At 37.2% G+C, this 19,040-nt stretch overlaps 2 protein-coding genes across 3 annotated transcripts; one reads left to right on the top strand and one right to left on the bottom strand.

The window, feature by feature from the left end:
- The first annotated feature begins 1,433 nt into the window (after window positions 1-1,433).
- Window positions 1,434-4,417, top strand: LOC122029508 (wall-associated receptor kinase 2-like). The gene is made up of 3 exons (XM_042588516.1): window positions 1,434-2,391; window positions 2,512-2,670; window positions 3,190-4,417. Exons 1-3 carry the CDS (start codon window positions 1,476-1,478, stop codon window positions 4,329-4,331), a joined length of 2,217 nt encoding a protein of 738 aa, XP_042444450.1. The 5' UTR covers window positions 1,434-1,475; the 3' UTR covers window positions 4,332-4,417.
- Window positions 4,418-4,709: 292 nt separating this feature from the next.
- On the bottom strand, window positions 4,710-18,072 carry LOC122029507 (phototropin-2-like). 2 transcript variants are annotated; one of them, XM_042588514.1, is made up of 24 exons: window positions 17,815-18,072; window positions 16,310-16,962; window positions 15,894-16,076; window positions 15,460-15,551; window positions 15,116-15,377; window positions 14,730-14,940; window positions 14,048-14,118; window positions 13,358-13,464; window positions 13,148-13,197; window positions 12,962-13,066; window positions 12,187-12,246; window positions 11,305-11,394; window positions 10,322-10,398; window positions 9,632-9,716; window positions 9,140-9,220; window positions 8,850-8,953; window positions 8,628-8,677; window positions 7,799-7,905; window positions 7,250-7,372; window positions 6,358-6,409; window positions 5,943-6,055; window positions 5,575-5,715; window positions 5,375-5,492; window positions 4,710-4,975 (listed from the first exon to the last, which is right to left on the bottom strand). In XM_042588514.1, exons 2-23 carry the CDS (start codon window positions 16,858-16,860, stop codon window positions 5,376-5,378), a joined length of 2,832 nt encoding a protein of 943 aa, XP_042444448.1. In that variant the 5' UTR covers window positions 16,861-16,962; window positions 17,815-18,072; the 3' UTR covers window positions 4,710-4,975; window position 5,375. The 2 variants fall into 2 exon arrangements, with proteins under 2 accessions (XP_042444448.1, XP_042444449.1); XM_042588515.1 differs by lacking the exon at window positions 17,815-18,072 and adding an exon at window positions 17,569-17,767.
- Window positions 18,073-19,040: the final 968 nt, after the last annotated feature.

Genomic DNA, 19,040 nt, shown 5'->3' with positions numbered 1-19,040 from the left:
CGAGCCAAGCCGAGCCGAGCCGAACTTTGGGATGTTCAAGCTTGTTTGATAAGATAACCGAGCCGAGCTTAAAATGAACCAAGCTTTTGAAATGAGTGTTCAAGCTTGGCTTGGTTTATTTTTTATGAGTTTGAGCTTGTTTGAAGCTTGGCTTGAGCTTGGTTCATTTAGATGTTATCAAGCTCTCAATTCAAGCTTGGTTCGAGCTTGGTCCGAGCTTGGTTCGTTTAAATATTATCAAGTTTGTTTGATTGTTTGAAACTTTTAATTGTTTGATTGGTTATTAAGATTGATAATTTAAATTTATTTATTTATTTATTTTATTATTTATTTAGGATATTGAAAAGAGTTTTATTTATAAATATGGTTCGTGAATATTGTTCACGAACGTTGTTCACGAACATTGTTCACGAACGTTGTTCACGAACGTTAACGAGCTGAACACATATGTGTTCAAGCTTGTTTGTTTACCTTAACAAGCTGTTCAAGCTTGTTTGTTTAATTAATTTTATGTATATTGAACGAATATAAACAAGCTCTTATCAAACCGAACACCAAACTTGTTCACGAACGTTTGGTTCATTTACAATCCTACTAGCGATAGAATAGCGACCGAATGCCCGTCGCATGTTGGTACATTTTTTTATTGTGTACCTTGAAAGTGGACATGAAGAAAGCGAAGTGCATTAATTAAAGGGATTTGAAAAGAAGCAAAGCAGAAACTTAACAAGATGTTATAGAGAGGATGATCGACGATGAAGAACAGCGATCAGAGTTAATTAAGAAGTTTCAATCAACACCTACAGATCATGTAGAGATCTACATATTTAGAGCTTCCTTAACCATAAGAGGTTAATTAATGATCTTGAATTTCTCTAACTTAGCTTGAAAATTTTGACCGATTTAGGGACTGAATCCATATAACTACTTAGTCAATTGATACAGCGGCGGAACCCACGGGTAAGTAAAGACCAAAACCATAGTACAGAGGTTTAGAAAAAGTCAAACGCACATGGAAAATTTGTGATGTTGATTAGAGTTGATAAACAATAGACAAGTGGATCATTTATTGTTTTAGAAAAAAAAAAAAACAAAAGACAAGTGGATAATTATACAACCAACCATCGTTGACCGTGTAAAAGTTAGGAAGATAAAATTACATCTAGCCGTCCACAATCTGTCGTATAAATTCGCCTAATATTGAACAGTCACATTAACGATTCATAAATACGATCTCAGGGATATAATTAAATAATTGAAAGTATATGATAGAGACGTCAATCTCAGAACCTCTCAACTGTGCTACGCCTCGAGAACTAAGTAGATACCGTGTCAGTTGCCTGTTGACGAACAATTTGATTGATTTGATCAACTCTAAATGTCGTTATATATTCATCAATATATTTAACGACAAAACAAACTCGCTCAATTGTGGATCTCGAGGAGCTGCTAATCCAGTTAATCGACAAAGGAAGATGGCATCCTGGCCGGCGCACTTATTTCTGCTCCTCCTCTGCCTTGTACTGCTAGCAGGAGCGGCAACCCCCCAAACAGCACCGCCGCCGTCGGTCGACTCCGCCGACAGGTGGGCGCGACCAGGGTGCCGGTCCAAGTGCGGCAACGTGAGCATCCCCTACCCCTTCGGCATCGACCCCGGCTGCTTCCGTAAAGGCTTCGGGATCAACTGCACCAACGGCACGGCCTACCTCGGCCGCGGCCCCGGCCACAACATCGAGGTGGTGGACATCCTCCAGGGCACGCCCTACCTCCAGGGCACCCTCGTCGTCAACCAATATATCGCCTATGATTGCTACGACCAGAACGGAGAGCGATCAAATCATTACGAGCACTGGATGAATATTAGCCGTCTCCCAAACTACAAGTTCTCCCGTGTCCGGAACAAATTCGTGGCCGTTGGCTGTGACGCCCTGGGCTACATTTGGAGTGACTGGGTGAACACTTTCTGGACAGGATGCTTGTCCTACTGCACCAACGCCAGCTTCGTGCCCAATGGTACATGCTCCGGCATCGGCTGCTGCACCGCGCCCATTCCCATGGATCTCCGCTACTTCTCGCTGTTCGTCACTAGCTTTCACAATCATTCCAACAGCAGGTTCGCCCCCTGCAGCTACGCCTTCCTGGCCGACGAGGGAAAACTCGACTTTACCCTATCTAGCTTCACCGAAGACAGAACCAGGGAGAAGGCGCCAGTGACGCTGGATTGGGCCATCATGAACCAGACCTGTGAGGAAGCAAACCGCACTGACGACTTCGCGTGCGTCTCCCCCAACAGCTACTGCTTGAACTCTACTAATGGTCCGGGCTACCTCTGTAATTGTTCGCAAGGTTTCCAGGGCAACCCGTACCTCGATGGTTCAAATGGATGCTCAGGTAAGTAAACTTAAGCCTATAAAATCCCCAAATTGTAACTTTTGTTTGGTTAATCAGCTTGATTATATTGCCTGCTTTAGTATTTTCTCAATATCTGATATCTTTGCAAAATCTGATCAGACATCGACGAGTGCTCAGCTGATACTTCGCCATGTGCCAAACGGTGCCATAATAGAGAGGGGAGCTATTCTTGCTCTTGCCCATGGTACATGTATGGCGATGGCCGAATAGATGGAAGCGGATGCACATCCATACTGAGAATACTGTATGTCAGTTTAGGTAATCACGTAATGCAATACATCCACTACGTAGTTTCTCCATTTCTACTCCTTTTTTCAGACTTCTCGAGTTCTTGCTCCTGAAACAGAATTGATTCCATTAAAACATTCCCTTTCGTAAATGACAACCAAAAACATGGTAGTAGCAGCATCTGTCGTCAAACAAGTAATTAACAGCGATAATCTTGTCATTTCTCAATGCTTCCACTCATTTAATGTGACATCATTAACAACATCTCTATAGCGAGGTAACCCGAACAAAATCGGTGTGCCACTTCCTCCACGGAGAAATCGTGTGGAGGGCCTGTAAGTCTCGCATGATTGGGCCAGATTTAATCCTGATCATGATGTGAGCGAGCGGGATTTAATCCTGATCAGGGCCTTGTACGCCAGTTTTTGTTCAGATAACTAACTAATAAAATCCTCAACGTGTGCAATAATCACAAGTTATTAAAATCATTTTTTGTATGTGGTTTATATGAGAAACGTAATTGATATTTGTTTTTGAGCATTGATGCAGGTGTTGGATTGAGCCTCTTTTTCCTTATTGCGATTGGGTCATGGCTGTACTGGATTCACAAGAAGAGAAAGCTCGGAGAGCTGAAGCAGCACTTCTTCGAGAAGAACGGCGGTTCGTTGCGACCGGACATCAGACTCTTCTCCTCACAGGAGCTTGAAGCCGCATCTGATAACTACAACCAGAGCCGAATCCTCGGCGAGGGTGGCGCCGGAACAGTCTATCGCGGCGTACTTCCTAATCAAAACGTGATCGCAATCAAAAAGGCCAAGATAAGCAACGACGAAGCCGAAGTCCAACAGTTCATAAATGAAGTCGAGGTTCTCTCCAGTATCAATCACCGGAATGTGGTGAAGCTCCTGGGGTGCTGCCTCGAGTCTCAAGTCCCCATGCTCGTTTACGAGTTCGTGCCTAATGGCACGCTCGCCCACCACGTCCACGATGAAGGCCACATAGGCTCTCTGTCATTGGAAGCTCGTCTAAGGATCTCTTCGGAAGTAGCTGGAGCCTTGTCCTACCTCCACTCTGCAGCTTCTACTCCCGTCATCCACAGAGATGTCAAGACTACCAACATACTTCTCGACCACAATTTAACTGCAAAAGTGTCCGATTTCGGAGCTTCCAGATTGGTTCCTCTAGATCAGAACGGATTGGTGTCGTTGGTTCGTGGCACCTTTGGCTACCTGGACCCGGAATATTTCCAAACAGGGGAGTTCACTGATAAAAGCGACGTCTATAGTTTCGGCGTTGTTTTGGTTGAGCTATTGACAGGGAAGAAGCCTGTGGCTAAGACGCAAGCTGTCAAGAATTTAGCCACACTTTTCATGGACTGCGTGAATTCTGGTCGACTTGTTGAAATATTGGAGGAACGCGTGGTCGATGAAGGAACTCCGGAGTTGCTTGAAGCAGCCGCGGAGCTCGCCATGAGATGCTTGAGCTTGAAAAGCAATGACCGACCATTGATGAGAGAAGTGGCTATGGAACTGGAGGCATTGACAAGGTGGAAGAAACATCCTTGGGGCAATGTTGATGTGGAAGAGGGAGACAGCTTGCTGGCTAAGGTTGGAAGCTCTTCTCCGTCGGTTCTCCATGATTCTGCGAATTCTTCCATGGAACCCATGGTGCCCTTCGAGATTGTCAGATAAACGAGAGTGTATCGCCTGCTCGTCTATTTGGTCAACACTCCATGTTGTTGGTTTATTATCTTTCGAATATTATTGCACTTGAACTATTGAAGTGAGTTGCAGACCAAATGATCAAAGAATTCATTGTAAAAATATCCAAACTAATTATATCACGAGTGATATGCTCACATATATTAGGTACATAAAGTGAGTTCAATCAAAACGGCATTTAAATTGATCATATAAATTTAATCAACTTGTATATTTGATGATAGCAGAAAATAATGTGTACAGATGATCCATTATTCTGAGAGCGAAAAACGTTATAAACTTCATCCTCTTATCTTACATGTGCCTCAATAACCAACACGTTTCTTCTTGTTTCTGTTTCGGAGGTAGTTTATGAAATCTCATGCATTCAACAATTTAGGAATCAATCTCTCCTGAAGCATTAATTAATTACATTAACTGCAAATATTACTCTACAGAGATTACCATTGCACAGCCATGGCTTACTTATTCTATACATGATGGTTTGCCTTTTTTCCTCAAAATTATCCATGTCCGAAACCCATCTCTTCCAGGAGTAGCGCCATGCAATCATTTGAGAGATATGAGAGCTTTGAGTAGGCTTGAATCTCGTCAGCTAGAGTTGTGTTTGTTGCCTGTTACGATTATTCAGATGCAAAATTAGTGAACTCTCTGATGTTTTGCATGTGGATCGACAATATAATCACACATGAGCTAGAGCAAAGTAGAAAATATAGCTGGAATCTGATCATGACACAGATGAAGACTACAGGATGAAGTGGCTTTATTTCCTTGTTCTCCAGGCCACACAATGCAGTATGTAGCTCATGTTTTCTGTACGAGTATGCGTTTTGAAAATCAAGTATGATTTCAAACACAAAATTCAAAACAAAGAAAACATCTTAACCAGTGGAAGCACTTATGATACAAGGAGTGTATCATCTTCCATTTGACATGTCAAATGCTGATTTTTGCTAATTTCATTTGCCTATTCTACTCAATTCAAGTATTCAACTTAGTTTTATGGCACTCACTTCACAGATTCTGTAGAGAATCAGTAGGCATTTGTTCATCAGCCCATTGTGCATCCTTCACCTTGGAATCAGGTTCCCTTCCAGTCACCTGAAGTGGAACTTCTAACTCAGGCGGTGTCTGCGAGAATGCATACAGATCGATTAGATACTTTACTATAGTATCTCTCTAAACTCTGAAGTACTGTAAGATTACTTCCTACCATGCAACGAATAAGAGGCCAATTGATTTCACGGAAGAAGGAATGTTGCTTGATTTCATTGGCACCAGTTTTTGATCCCAAACGATTAACAGGATCTCTGTTCAGTAATCCATGTATTAGCTGCCTTGCTGCAAGGCTAACCTGCAGAAAACAAAAAATAGGATTCAAAAAGGATTGCCTTTTCGTGTTTTATACGATGAAACTCATTCAATTTTCTGACCCAGATGCTTAGATACTGTAGAAGCTTAGATACTGATAGATTCCTCATTCCTTGAAACACTATGTCATAGCAGTTCAATTTATGGACAAAATTCATGAACAATTTTTTCCCCCCAAAAAGGCAGATAGATTGTGGAGAATATTCTTACCGGTATGCTACTAGGAAATGTAAGGTCCTTGCGTAAAATATTTGCAAAAGTCTTCTGTCTATTTTTCCCTCTGAAAGGTGTACGACCATACATCATCTCATACAACAAGATTCCTACAATGTCAAAAAACAGAGAAAAAGATTCATGCACATTTAACATTTCTTGTAAAACGATAAGAGTGAATGAGATTGTTCACTCCACATTCAGTACATAATAGTAGTACTTAATAACAACAATTAGAACAGCCAAGTTTATAGACAAAATGTATAAGCTGATAAAGGGCAGCTGCTACGTGCACTTTCTTCCTGGCAGACACTTGGAGGTTTTTTCTAGCTTTTTGTTAGATTTTCTTTTTTTTTTCTCCTTGATGTCTATTAAAAAGGTGAGAGTCAAGTGGAAAAGTTTCAGGGCTTACCGAGGGCCCACCAGTCAATAGCACTGCTATGCCCTGCTCCTGTGATGATCTCCTGCAAGAAAAAGATGATAGGAGATAAGCAAATTCACAAACTAAAATTTTCAATTAGTTTAAAACAGAAACAGCTACATTCCGAAATTATCATAATAATAATAATAATAATAAAGTACTTCCTTTAGGGATTTGTTGGTAAAGGTGTAAAAAATCCATCTTAAATAGGAGAAACTTGTAAAAGAAAATATTTCCTTCAAAGCCACCGAAGCTTTCCCGCTAAATCATTGGTCGATGGTGAGTGTACCTAAGTAGTTGTTTCTGTGTTGTGTACTACTTCATTGCTTATAAGTGTAGGGGCATAACCCACACGCCTACCACGCTCAAACTATATAAAGATAAAGGCTAGATATAATCTAACGAAATAGAGCTCCGAGATAGGTTGTTACGACTGGATTAGTAGCGTTTTTGATAATTGTCGTGGAGTCAGGGGCCTAGATTGATATTTTTGCATATTTTGTATTTCTTTTAGTATTAGCCAAGTTGTTTATACAGAAGCTATCTCGATTGTCAATGTAGTTAAACATATATAGTTATTTGGGTATTTGGTTATTATTGTTATTAGTATTCAGCTTCTCATTATTTCTTAATGTCATGCTACATGGACTTACATCCAGCATGGATATGTTGATGGAATTGTGGACAATTAGAAGGGTCTGTCCCATCCATGAGAAGGGAACCCACTTGGGCCATGACAAAAACCTTTACCAATTTACTAAGCTTGCATCTTAAACGACAACAAAAGAAAGTTTGATTTTTTGATTTACTTTAAAACAAATGAAACCATTAAAGCAACTAGAGGTAACATAATATATGGTAAAAACTTAAAATAGAAGCATACTGGAGCTATATACTCTTCTGTTCCAACAAATGAATTGGATTGAGTATTTGGTTCTGCTACAAATGTTGGTGGAGCAAAATCTCTAGATTTTCTTCTCTTTGAAGGTAATGGTTGTTTTATCACCTGTAAGATCGAATATAAAATAATTGCCTTGGGAAGAAAGAAGAGGTATCCAAAATAATTTTGACATTATTAAAAATAGAGGTCATCAGAAAAACATAATTAACAAATATTTTCTAAAATATTATAAGGATGAAAGTGTTATATAATAAAAGATAGGCGTGATGTCTAGCCTATTATAAACATCCGCACAAGTCTTACTTTCCCTTTGTATCATTCCTGTATAATTTGCTAGCATGTTCAATCCTAAACTTCAGAACCATGGTGAACTTAAGTCTAAGAATCTCATTTGGCAAATTTTTGTTACAGAGGATGTCTTAGATTTGTTAACAAAAGAAGTGTAGATGAGATAAAACAAGCCAAGTTTTATAATGACATAATGAGTTCAAAGAAAAAGAAAATGAAATCAGAATGAAATTGCCAACATACTTGTGGTTTGCAATTTGTCAAGAAGGATAAATCAAAATCTGTCAACACCACATGCCCATCCTTCTGAAGTAAGATGTTTTCAGGCTTCAGATCACGGTAAATGATACCTATGTGAAATGATGAACATGTTGCACATGTTAGTTACAAATTGATACTAAGAAAAGGAAAAAAAAACACTCCATGCTAGACATCATTTTTTGAATCCAGTTACTAAAAAATTTGACATGACATTAAATAACAGTTTGGTTATGAGTATTGCCTTGTGTCTCAGTTTGGTAATGTCTCAGTTTTTATCTTAGGAATTATAGGAAGCCACAAACTAAGATAGAAACGAGTTCCAATACCCAATTCCAACCAAAATGTGAAGTTCAACTCCGTAATGGGAAGACCGACCAAGTGGTTTTGAGCTTGAGGTTTGAGAATGAAACAAATCATGGTTGTAACATCAATTTTTTCTATTAACATTAAATGTGTTTCAAATCCCATCACGAAATTCAAGACTGAATAATATACCAGTTAAGAGTATAAGGGTAAAATGAGTAAATTTTCCCATTGTGAGAAATTAAGACCATTAGATACAGAAATGATACCCCATTTACAAACAAGTATTACTGCAACATTAAGGTTTGTTTTTTGCATACTCTCCAGGTGGAATTCTAGAGTAACATGGACAATTGAAAATTTCTTGTAAAGGTTATGCCACAGTTGGGAATTCAATGAAAAGCCATACTAACTGTTCTATCTACATAGTATACTTTCATGAAACCAAATTCAAGCTTTCAAATTTAGACACTGATAGATGCAATACGCCATTAGTTGACCAGTTTACCTTGGCAGTGGAGATATTCAAGGCCAACTACAACTTCAGCAGCATAGAACCTGCAAATATCTGAATATGATTATGAGGGAATAGCATTAATACACTATATTTTTCATAGATAGGCAATAGAGAGAGTATTTTCTCTAACAACAAAATAAATAAAAGAAATATATATTTTCATAGATAAGTATTAGAAATACGGTTAAGTAAATATCCCTAACTATATTTTACCTTGCAGCTTCTTCTTTGAAAATCTTCATAGGTTGCTTATCAAGCAACGCAAATAGTTCTCCTCCAGGACAAAAGTCTGTAATTAGGCAGACGTGTGTTGTGGTCTAGGGAGAAAAGGAGAGAGAAGTGATTACATTTAATTAGAGCAACATCATAAGATAGCAAAGAAACAATTGATCGTACATAAAGAAATGAACAGAAAAGAATCACTTCTTTATCCCTTGTCTGATGAATAATTTAAAGTTCTCTAATAAAATGAATGAAAAGGCAGAGATTTTAAGTGAACTGACCTGAAAAGAAGTGTATAGCGTTGGAAGAAAAGGATGGTCCAACAATGAATAAATCTCCCTCTCTATGCATGCCCGGTGAACCTGTAAATCCAAAAGGAATTGAGCATATAGTACAACTCATTGAATTCAGCAATATATCAGTACTTCCAAATTAAACATTGACATGGAAAATAGCATCACTCAGTACAACAAGACCTGACTCCAAATCTGACTTCAGAGGATACAGGTCTTTGTGATGACTAGAAATTGTTTTTGGTTGCTGTACAAGAATTATAAAGATAACCTACCTACTGATCTCATAAAGTATAGCAATACATCTTAAACTTTTATATGTTTTTTTAACAGTAGTCAATACAGTGTCAGCTAAGACTGCAATCTTGTTTTTTAAGAAAATCAAAAGCATTAGTGAAACAGTCATATAGAAGAAGAAGTATTTGATAAACATAGAATAGAGAAAACCCTTTTTTTCTAGGAAAAGACAATAGAGAAAACCTTGTTACGGTTCAACATTATGGACTTGTCCATTGCCTTCATGGCAAATAATTCACCAGTACCTTGCAGTTCCACCAAATGTACACTAAAACAAAACCAATAAACATTTTAGACTAGGTTACTGATAATTTGGAAGCATTTAACAAAATTTTCACCCAAAAAGATAGTGTATTGTGTTGATGTCATACGTCAAATAAAAGAATTCTGACCCAACTGCCAAAACGTTTAAACCCAAGTTAATAGTAACTATCTCAACTAGGCTTATGTACAGTCATTAATTGGGTATTAGATAAAGTAGAACAAAAAAAATTTCAACCCGAACTAGTTGGGTACTTCTATAAAGGATATAAGAGGCTAATGATACAATAAGTATTAAATAGGTTAATCACTTATACTCTTGTAAGCTCTTAGAATTTAACAAACTGAGTTATTATATTTACAAGTTTTTGTGCTTTGATAATTGAAAAGGTATTAATAAATAAAAGGTTGCAATTTTTTTTTAATATCCCAAATGAAATTGGGTCAATCAGGTTTTTCTTAAAACCCAAGCTTTTATATTTCTCCAAGAAAGAATTTTGTGGTTGGATTATCATAAAACATAAAATGAAATGATAGAAATGTGATATTCCATATCATCAACAATAAAACGTTAAATTAGAAAAAGAAGCACCCTTCATTTGTTAACAATACCTCCCAGTATCTCCACATCCTAATGGTTTAATAGGCTTGAAATGTTTCAAACCAATTGTTTCACCTTTTCCAATGACCTGCAAATCCGACAAGAATTTGAATCACTCATAGGTTAGTTGAATTTCAAGATCAGAGATATTTTTTGTTCCAAAGGCAACAACCGGCTCATAGTTACATGTAGTGCCTCAAGCACGTTGTAGTATTATATAGGTAAATCAGGAGACAGCCAGAATATGATAACCAGAGAAGAATAAATAATGCAGGCTTTATCTATTTGGCAAGTTTTAAAAATTCAGACATTATTTTTATCGGAGGTGGGCAATGGGGTTACAAAAGGCTCAATCATAAGGATGGTGGATGCATAAAATATTGTCCTTGGACAATTAAAAAATTTAACCAAAATTTTCCCCACTCCACATTTTGAATGGAACAAATCATTTACAGTTTTCTTATAGCCGTTTTGTATGAGAAAATGTATCTTCTCATTTTGTATACCTTTATGTTTGGGTAATCAAAATGTCTTCATTTTTTACAGTTTTCCTTTTCCAATACCTATTTTGTGTGAGAAAATGTAACTTCTCAAATTATATAGCCTTATGTTTGAGTAATCAAAATGTCTTCATTTTTTAGGAAAAAGAACTTGGATGATATGTATATCTTGTATCATGTGGTAAATGTAAGCTTATTCCTATTGACATTTTTTTTAATGAGTTCTTCACAACTATATAAATTATAATTCGTGAATAGAATATACTTGATGCGTGCTCTATAATTACATAAGCTTTTGAAAACCTTGATCCATGCAATATGAAAGAGCTTCAGTTGACAAATTGCACGATGTGAACTTTATCAGATCATGTTTTTGAGGAACTATTAAAATTTACAGGAAAAAGCTATCATACCATAATTCTCAAAAATAAATGACAAATGTGGTAGCTACAAATAGTCAATTGTACAAAAACACTATTAAGTCTTAGAAATACCTTTTCAATAGCTAACCATGAAGAATTTTCCTTTTTGTGAGGCTTTGGAAAGACAGGTTTTGAATGGATTTCCCATAAATCCTCTGGTCTCTGAAAATAATCAGTAATTGTTATTCAATTATAAGTAATGACTAAGAGAAATATGTACATATATTTGTATCTGAAAGTATTGGCTGTCTAAGAAGGTCTATATAAAAAACATATATGCGCAATGTCAAAACAGGATAACAATCAAATTGGAAGCACCACAAAGCAACTGCAGGCATCATCAATTGAGGGAGGGTTTATTCCTCAAAAAAGTTAGCTCTCATATCCTTTGTTGTCACTATTGGTTTCATAAAACTTTTGATCCTGAAGGTGCAAACTTCGTCTTGTCTTTATGTACTTGACATCTTGTGAGATTCTTACTGTGTAATTCAATAGAACAAAGACGTTAAAGCTCAAACTGTGATTTTCACATAAAAAAGATCAAACTTCGCTTGACAGGGCAACTCATCCCTCTAAACTTAAATTTTCACAGTGCTAATATATGATTCAACACTGGCACATATAAATTGTCATTTGGTTTCATGGTATTTTGAAGGTAAAAGATGCATCTAAATTCAATGGTCTATTTTTTTGGATATTTAATCCAATTTTTCTTTTATATACAGATACAAGATAAGAACATGTGAGTATATATAAACAAATTGAATTGTATTTGGAAAATATCGTCATGATGTAGAGAAAATAAAACAAATGCCCCTACATATTTGAATGTGTAACCTCCAAGGAACACTTACAATTGACAGTGTTTGTATAGAGGAAAAGATAAAATCTCTCCACTAGCTAAGTTATTTAATGGAAATTGTTAACTTAGAGCTTAACAAAAATGTACCTTACCAAGTTGGGATCAGGAAGTTCTCGAACAGCTTCATCAACATTCTCAGCTGTAGCCTTCACCTGGTAGAGAAGTCACAAGGCGAAAACATAACATACCATTCCATTCATCTATTGGAAGATAATCATTCACATGCTGTAAAATTGTCTCTTTAATCACCATTAAAATCTCAGTATCTCCATAAATATTTGCAGTAAATTCTAAGAATTTTGTTATTTAAAAGAAGTTTGTAGGATGAATTTCTCTCACTGGTGCTGTAAAAAAAATAAATAAACAACAATCAGGCTGGAAAGAGAGTTTCCTGTCATTATATAATAGATAATATATTAATATTTAAAGGCTACAATTACATACCTGAAAAGTATCTGGTGCTATAAAAATTGATAGACAGATAACAGAAATAATTATATCTGATGCAATTGGTTATTAATTCTTTTAGTTAAGATTTTAGACACAGTGATCAAATCTTCAAATTATTCTGTCCGCCGTGGAATCCTATCCAAAGATTGTAGCTTGGTTAATCATTTATCTTAAAAGATCGAGTCATAAGGAAATAAATCAATATATATTCAGATCACCTAAGTTTTTTGAACAAGTGACTATTGATCAAGTAATTATTCGGTTAGCTGCGTAATTTTGTCAAAATGTAGTGATCGTACACTCTAAAAAAACAGGTAATGGTTCCTTGACTGAATTATTTGAAATAATGCTTATGTAAACAATTACAAACTCATGAACAAGTCAAGCTGGCCAAGTGGTTGTAGATTAGAAGTTTACCACTTTAGCACTTTTTATCTCGGTCCTCTCTGACAAACGGTTTCTAAGGGGTTCAACATGATCACTTCCATCTAGTTGCACACCAATAAAGTATTGAAGCTCTCCCTACAAATTATGATCCATCAGTTATCTCATTTTATCAAACTTCATTTGTAGGAACACCATCCAAATAAACATGTTTATTACCTTTTGATCACGCATCGGTTGCAAGTGGAACAAGTTCCAAAATTTTTTTCCTAGATTAAGAAGTTCAACATATGTCATATTATTTGCAGAACATATTTGATTAAGTAATTACTGATCAATAAAGAATTGTAAGATGCAGTTTTAGTGCATCAATTATGATCAAATCATATAGAAATCAGAGCGCAACACGATGCCTCACTACAAACTCACCACTCTTTGTGTAATTAATTAATTGGACTGTCACTTCCCTTTGGTCTCTTATGGCATCTCTTATCTTTGCAACAGTTCCTTGGTCTGTTTCAGGTCCTTGAAGAAACCTGTACTACAATTGAATATTATTACAGGATCAAGCAAACAGAAGTTTGGAAAAGGTACTAGAAAACTTCCTAAAAAGTCGGTTTAGAAAATATAAGAATGCCGGCATGACAAATAGTGTAGTAAGAAAATACAAGCTAAAGATTGTTGCAAAGATAAATAGTCAAGACAAGTTGGAACAATTAGAATTTAAGGTGAAGGAGAGGAAAAGATAAGTCTCTCAACATGATTAATAATTAAAAGTGGATTCATGTATGGATATTACTAGTATAGTCTTACATGTGTATTAAGGTGTGTCTACTTAAGAGGATGCCAAAGTAGAGAAAAAGGAGCAGGAGAAGGAATTATATTTCCTTGTCTACTCGAGTAGAAGAAGAAAAAACAAGGAGAGGAACGAAGCAATTTGAAGTTTTTTCCCCGAGATAACAAGTTATCTTGTTAGAAACAAAAATGGTTAACAAAATAAATGGGGTACTTAAAAGGCCCAAATAAAATTGTTATCCAAAATTTATGCAATATCTTATGTTAAACTATAGACTACTTTGAGAGAAAAGAGTCAAATAAATATAAGGAATATGCCATTACCGACAATTTTTTCCTAAAATTTCTTCTCGTGAATACTCCGTCAATTCAAGAAAGCTATCCGATGCAAATATCTGCAATACATGCACATCAAATAAAACTTGGAAGTATAAGTCAAAAAAATTGTCTATAAAATTGTTAGATTTAGTTAAGCACAAGAAAGTTATCATCATAAAAGAAGTTCCCAAATCATGTACTAAACCAAATGAAGAAACAAATGATCTATCATAAATCCACTTGAAAGGACTAAGATAGCGCATCCTCTAATCTAAGCTTGGTCACGTGACAAAATCACATCATGTAATCTTAACTTAGTCACATGACAAAACTCAATTTTCATATAAGGAACCTACCACAATTATAATCATTTGTACTAGACGCCATATTAAGTTATCATTCACACAATTACTCAATAACATAAATCAATTAGATATTTCAGTTTAATACCCAAAGATCTCAATTGCTGGATAAATTCAATTAATTGTGCATAAAAGGTATACATTATGCAAAAACACTGATATCTGTAGAGAGATGTACATTAATGCACATTGTTTGTTCAGGAACTATGCATTATCATTCTATTTTTGCAGATATGGTAACTGAATACTTGACTATGTTGTCTTCATATCTAAACTAATTCCTAATGCAATGGTGCAAATTAATCCCTTTTGCTAATATATCTTACAATTGGATTATCTGGGAGTCTCGGATCCGTTATCACAAAATTCTTTTCTATGCGCTCCAAAGTTGTGGCTAAATCAATTCCTTGTCGCATGTCTTTCTCTCTTTCCACACGGTCCCAACTTTCTGTGCGTTGGACTTCTTTGGTCATCAGAATCTCAGGCTCAATAACAGGTTCGTACCTTTCAATTGAACTTTGTTTTCTTGCCCTAAATCTGCAAATAACTGGAATGTTTCAGTAGTAGTGCACAAGGCAGCTTGAGTATCGATGCAAGTAACACATGCTAGTGCTGTATGATTGGGGTGATAAATAATTAAGGAACTGGAATGGTTAATAACCAATCGAGTATACCCTAAAACACACTTAAAGCTGGTGAGCTTCTCACTTACCCAATTAATGAAGAACGACCAGATTTTCTTGTGCTCATCATGGGTAAGTCTAGTTTAGCATCCAATGGAGGGGCCAATCCACTTGGTGCCTTGAGATTCTTATTCTCTCGCGAGTCTTGATACGGAGAGTCAACATGGATTTGCTTGCCCTCATCAAGCTTAGAGAAAGTATCGTGATCTTCAGATTGTGAGTGATTGTGAGGATGCTTCAGAGTTTGGACAACCTCCTCTATAGAAGATATGGCCTCCGCCTGTTGTCGTGCTGACATGAAGAAAAACAAAATATATCCTGAAAGGTAAGTAAAATATTTCGACTAAGAAAATGGTTTGATAAACTTACTAACCATCATAACGAATTAAGGACATTGGCAAGGCATTTGGACGCAATGTCTTGTCATTTAGACCTTCGGTGTATTTGCTGACCTCAACCTGCATTCTGAAATTAGAGGTGTCTAAGGTTAAATTTTAACAAGGGAAATTTAGATAGATATGAAAGTTACTAGCTAACAACAAGGAAGCATGGACATGGATTCTAGCCATCTAAAGAACAGAGTAACACCATACTTCATCACATTGTAATGCTAATATATTTACATCAAACTTTAGCATAAAATTAAAGTTGGGTTTACTTGGATAAATAACTAGGTAGGGAAGGGGAGGAGGGAAAACAATATATAAATGACTCTTAGCTGATGCCATGGTCTACTGTTTAAACTTGATTTGAAAATCGGATACTAGGAAGACAAAAGACTGGATCAGTCAAAAGGAAAAGTCTCACCCTATGTACTTGATGATATTTCCATCCTCATTCCTTATAGGTGTTACAGTAAGAAGGTTCCAAAACTTCGTGCCATCCTTCTTGTAGTTTAATAGCCTTCCACAATAAGTTTTCCCTGTCCTCATAGCTTCTTTTATCTTTTCAATTTCCAATCTATCAGTTTCTGGACCTTGAAGGAAACGACTGCAACAAGTTAAGAAGAAAATAATGTTACAAGTTTGATGAGAAGGTTACAAATACAAAGAGAAGATCATAATCAACAATTGCCTAAGAATAATAATATCTTTTATTATTACTCCATTGGTCCATTTAGTATATTACAGATTGGCTAGATTACTAGAATTCTCAAGCAGAGTGAATCTTCACTTCATGGTAAAATTTTAAAATAATAACAAGTATCAAGAGAAAGAGCTCACCAGTTTTTGCCAATAATTTCCTTAGCTGAGTATCCGGTCATGGTGAAAAACCCAGTACTAGCATACACTATAGGACAATCAGGCTTGGTTGCATCTGAAACAACAAATGTCTGCTGCAGAGAAGAGAGTGCATCTTTTAGTTCTTGAGAAACTCTAGGAACTGAACCCCTCGGATAACTTGAGTCATCGGAAGGCCTTGCAGAGCCTGAAAATCTGTCCATAGATAATTTGTTTCCCTCTCCTGATGCTCTTATTAAACTCTCACTTATTTTGTTCCTGTCTGAGCTAACTGCAATTCCCCACTCTCCAAGCCTTTGGTTCAGCAATTGAATGCTTCCGTCTTTACTGGTCTCCTCTAGTATTTCAGAGGATACGGGATGCATTTTAGAGCCCCCAGTTGGAAATGCCATCCACTTTTCTGACAGTTCTGTGTCAGTAATCTTCTCTGGGGTAACCATACTATGGCTAGCTAGTAACTGGTTAGCTTCTGCATCAGATATCGCTATGTCTTCTTGACTTTCCTGTTCTGGTTTCCCTGAGGTTGGTATCATTGTCTTGAAGTAGTGAAAATATATAAATTGTTGCGCAAGGCTGGTTGACTTCAAGAAATGAGTTTTTTACTTCAGGCCTCAGGATTCATATGAGATTTTGATCTGAAAATAGAAGCCAAAAAGGTACATTGAAAAGAAAGCGTGCCATGAACTACAATCATCTACAAACACAATGTAGAATGACATTTACCTAAAATGGATAAACTCCTGAGAAATACATGAAATGTAAGAACACTGCGAATGATAATAACCGTACTTTGCATGAAACAGGTTCTTAATTAGCAAACCTTAAGGAAGATAAAGTAGAAACTCTTACAAAACCTAGGCTTCTAAAACATGTCGGCCAAGAAGGCATAGCCCCTCACTGGAAGTATCTCCGAGGCACATCCAAGAACTCATAAGCTTTAGGTTTGAAGGCCGAAAAGCTAAAAAGAATGAAGTTTAATTTAAATATCACCTTGCCGAGCACCAGAGAGTTCAAGAAAGATGTTGAGTCCGTGTGGCTATAGAAGGACAACTAGAAAAATACAGAATTTAAAGCTCTCTTTGAATTCCCTTTCTTGGAAGAGAAAAGTTAGATATCTTTGCCAAAGAAATAGTTCTTATCCAAAAAAACAAGCCAGCTAGCGACGATGTTCCCTTTCGTTAATTTAAGCTCTTTAACTTTGGGCTCAAAACATTCTTGGAACCCAAGGAGAAGAAGGCAACCTTGTAAAACCAGCAGGAAGGGGAAACAGAAGAGGCCGGCCGGCCGGCCGGACTTCGACGAAGAAAGAGAAGAAGAAGAAAAAGATGCGTTTTGTCCAACAGCTCTATTGTTGCTCTACTTTCGCGCTTGTGACGAAGGGAGAGGGAGAACGAGTGAAAGATAAAAAAGGAAGCAGGAGCCGAGCAAGAAAAAAAGACGGAGACAGAGACAGAGACAGGAAGTAAATAAGAGCAAAATTCCTTCACCATTGCGGCATCAGCAGCAGCAGCAGCAGCAGTCGCTGCTTCTGCTCACTTGATTCATCTCGCGCGGACGGTTCGCGGTGGTCCATTTGGATCATTTTTAGCCTAATCTTTTTTCTGGCGTCGAGGAATTCCTCCCTTTAAAAGCACGCGTGATCCTTGGATTTCTGAGGCTGCAACTTCTCCAAGTCCTCTTTCTTCGACTGCGAGGGGAATCGACAAGCCAAGTTTTGGGATACGTAACTGTAAAAACGGCAGCACAGTTACTATTTTGTTGCGGAGAATCTACGCAGCTTTTGTACAATCCTGCACTGACAAACAGACGGCGATCGGTTTGCCCCCCACCGGAAAGGACAACCGTCCGATGCCTTTCTGGCTGTTCCTCGTTATTACTTTTTTTTTATTTTGTTTTTTAAAAAAATATATAAATATAAATATTTAAATTTAGTACCAGTCTCGTGCCAGCCACTGGTTTTCTATCCTTTCTGATGTCTAGTTTAATTAATTGCCAGCCTCCCCTAATCTATCTCGCTTTTGTTCATGTGGCCCTCCCGAATCCATCTTCAACGACTGCAGCTTTCTGATAAGAGATCACAACCATACGTTGAAGAACACGTCAAAACTCGGAGATTGTCGATAGATCTTCCGAGTGCTACGTGTTCGTCGAATATTTTATTTCATGAAATTAGTCTGGGAGCAACGATGGAAACAGAGCTGGCATACACACGTTTGGTAAAAAGATGGATTCCCTTTGTTTCACATGTCCCAAGGTGCAGCACTAGATGCCGTGCGTCGTCATCATTCATACACAGCGAGATGAGGTGATCTCGAAAGAAGAAGAAGAGAACAAACAATCTTTTGGAAGCGGGATAAAAAAAAAAAATGTTCTTGGAGGCGTCCCATGAAGTTCGCGGTAGAAGTAAAGTGAAGAAGACAGCTGCTGATGGAGAAATGCCATGCTTCTTCCTTTAATTTCCTTCTTTTTTTTTTGCTGATTTCAAATGGCTTAAATTATGTATGTATGATTTGGTTGCTCAATTAGTTGATGACGACGTACGGTGCATGCTCGAGTGTGTGGGTTGCGAGAAGGAAGCGGTGGCCAAGCGGCAATGGCGAGAGCCACAGCCACGGGATGGGAATCCTCTGGCCCGCAGGGGCACCTGCTTCGCTAAGGAAAGCGAAGGGACGTTCTTTGTTGGCCACAGACGCGATGATGCGGTTGTGAATTA

The sequence above is a fragment of the Zingiber officinale genome, chromosome 10B (assembly GCF_018446385.1).
Source record: "Zingiber officinale cultivar Zhangliang chromosome 10B, Zo_v1.1, whole genome shotgun sequence".
Classification (NCBI taxonomy): domain Eukaryota; kingdom Viridiplantae; phylum Streptophyta; class Magnoliopsida; order Zingiberales; family Zingiberaceae; genus Zingiber; species Zingiber officinale.
Note: the sequence above shows the minus strand (reverse complement) of the source record. Positions and strands in the feature narration are given on the sequence as shown.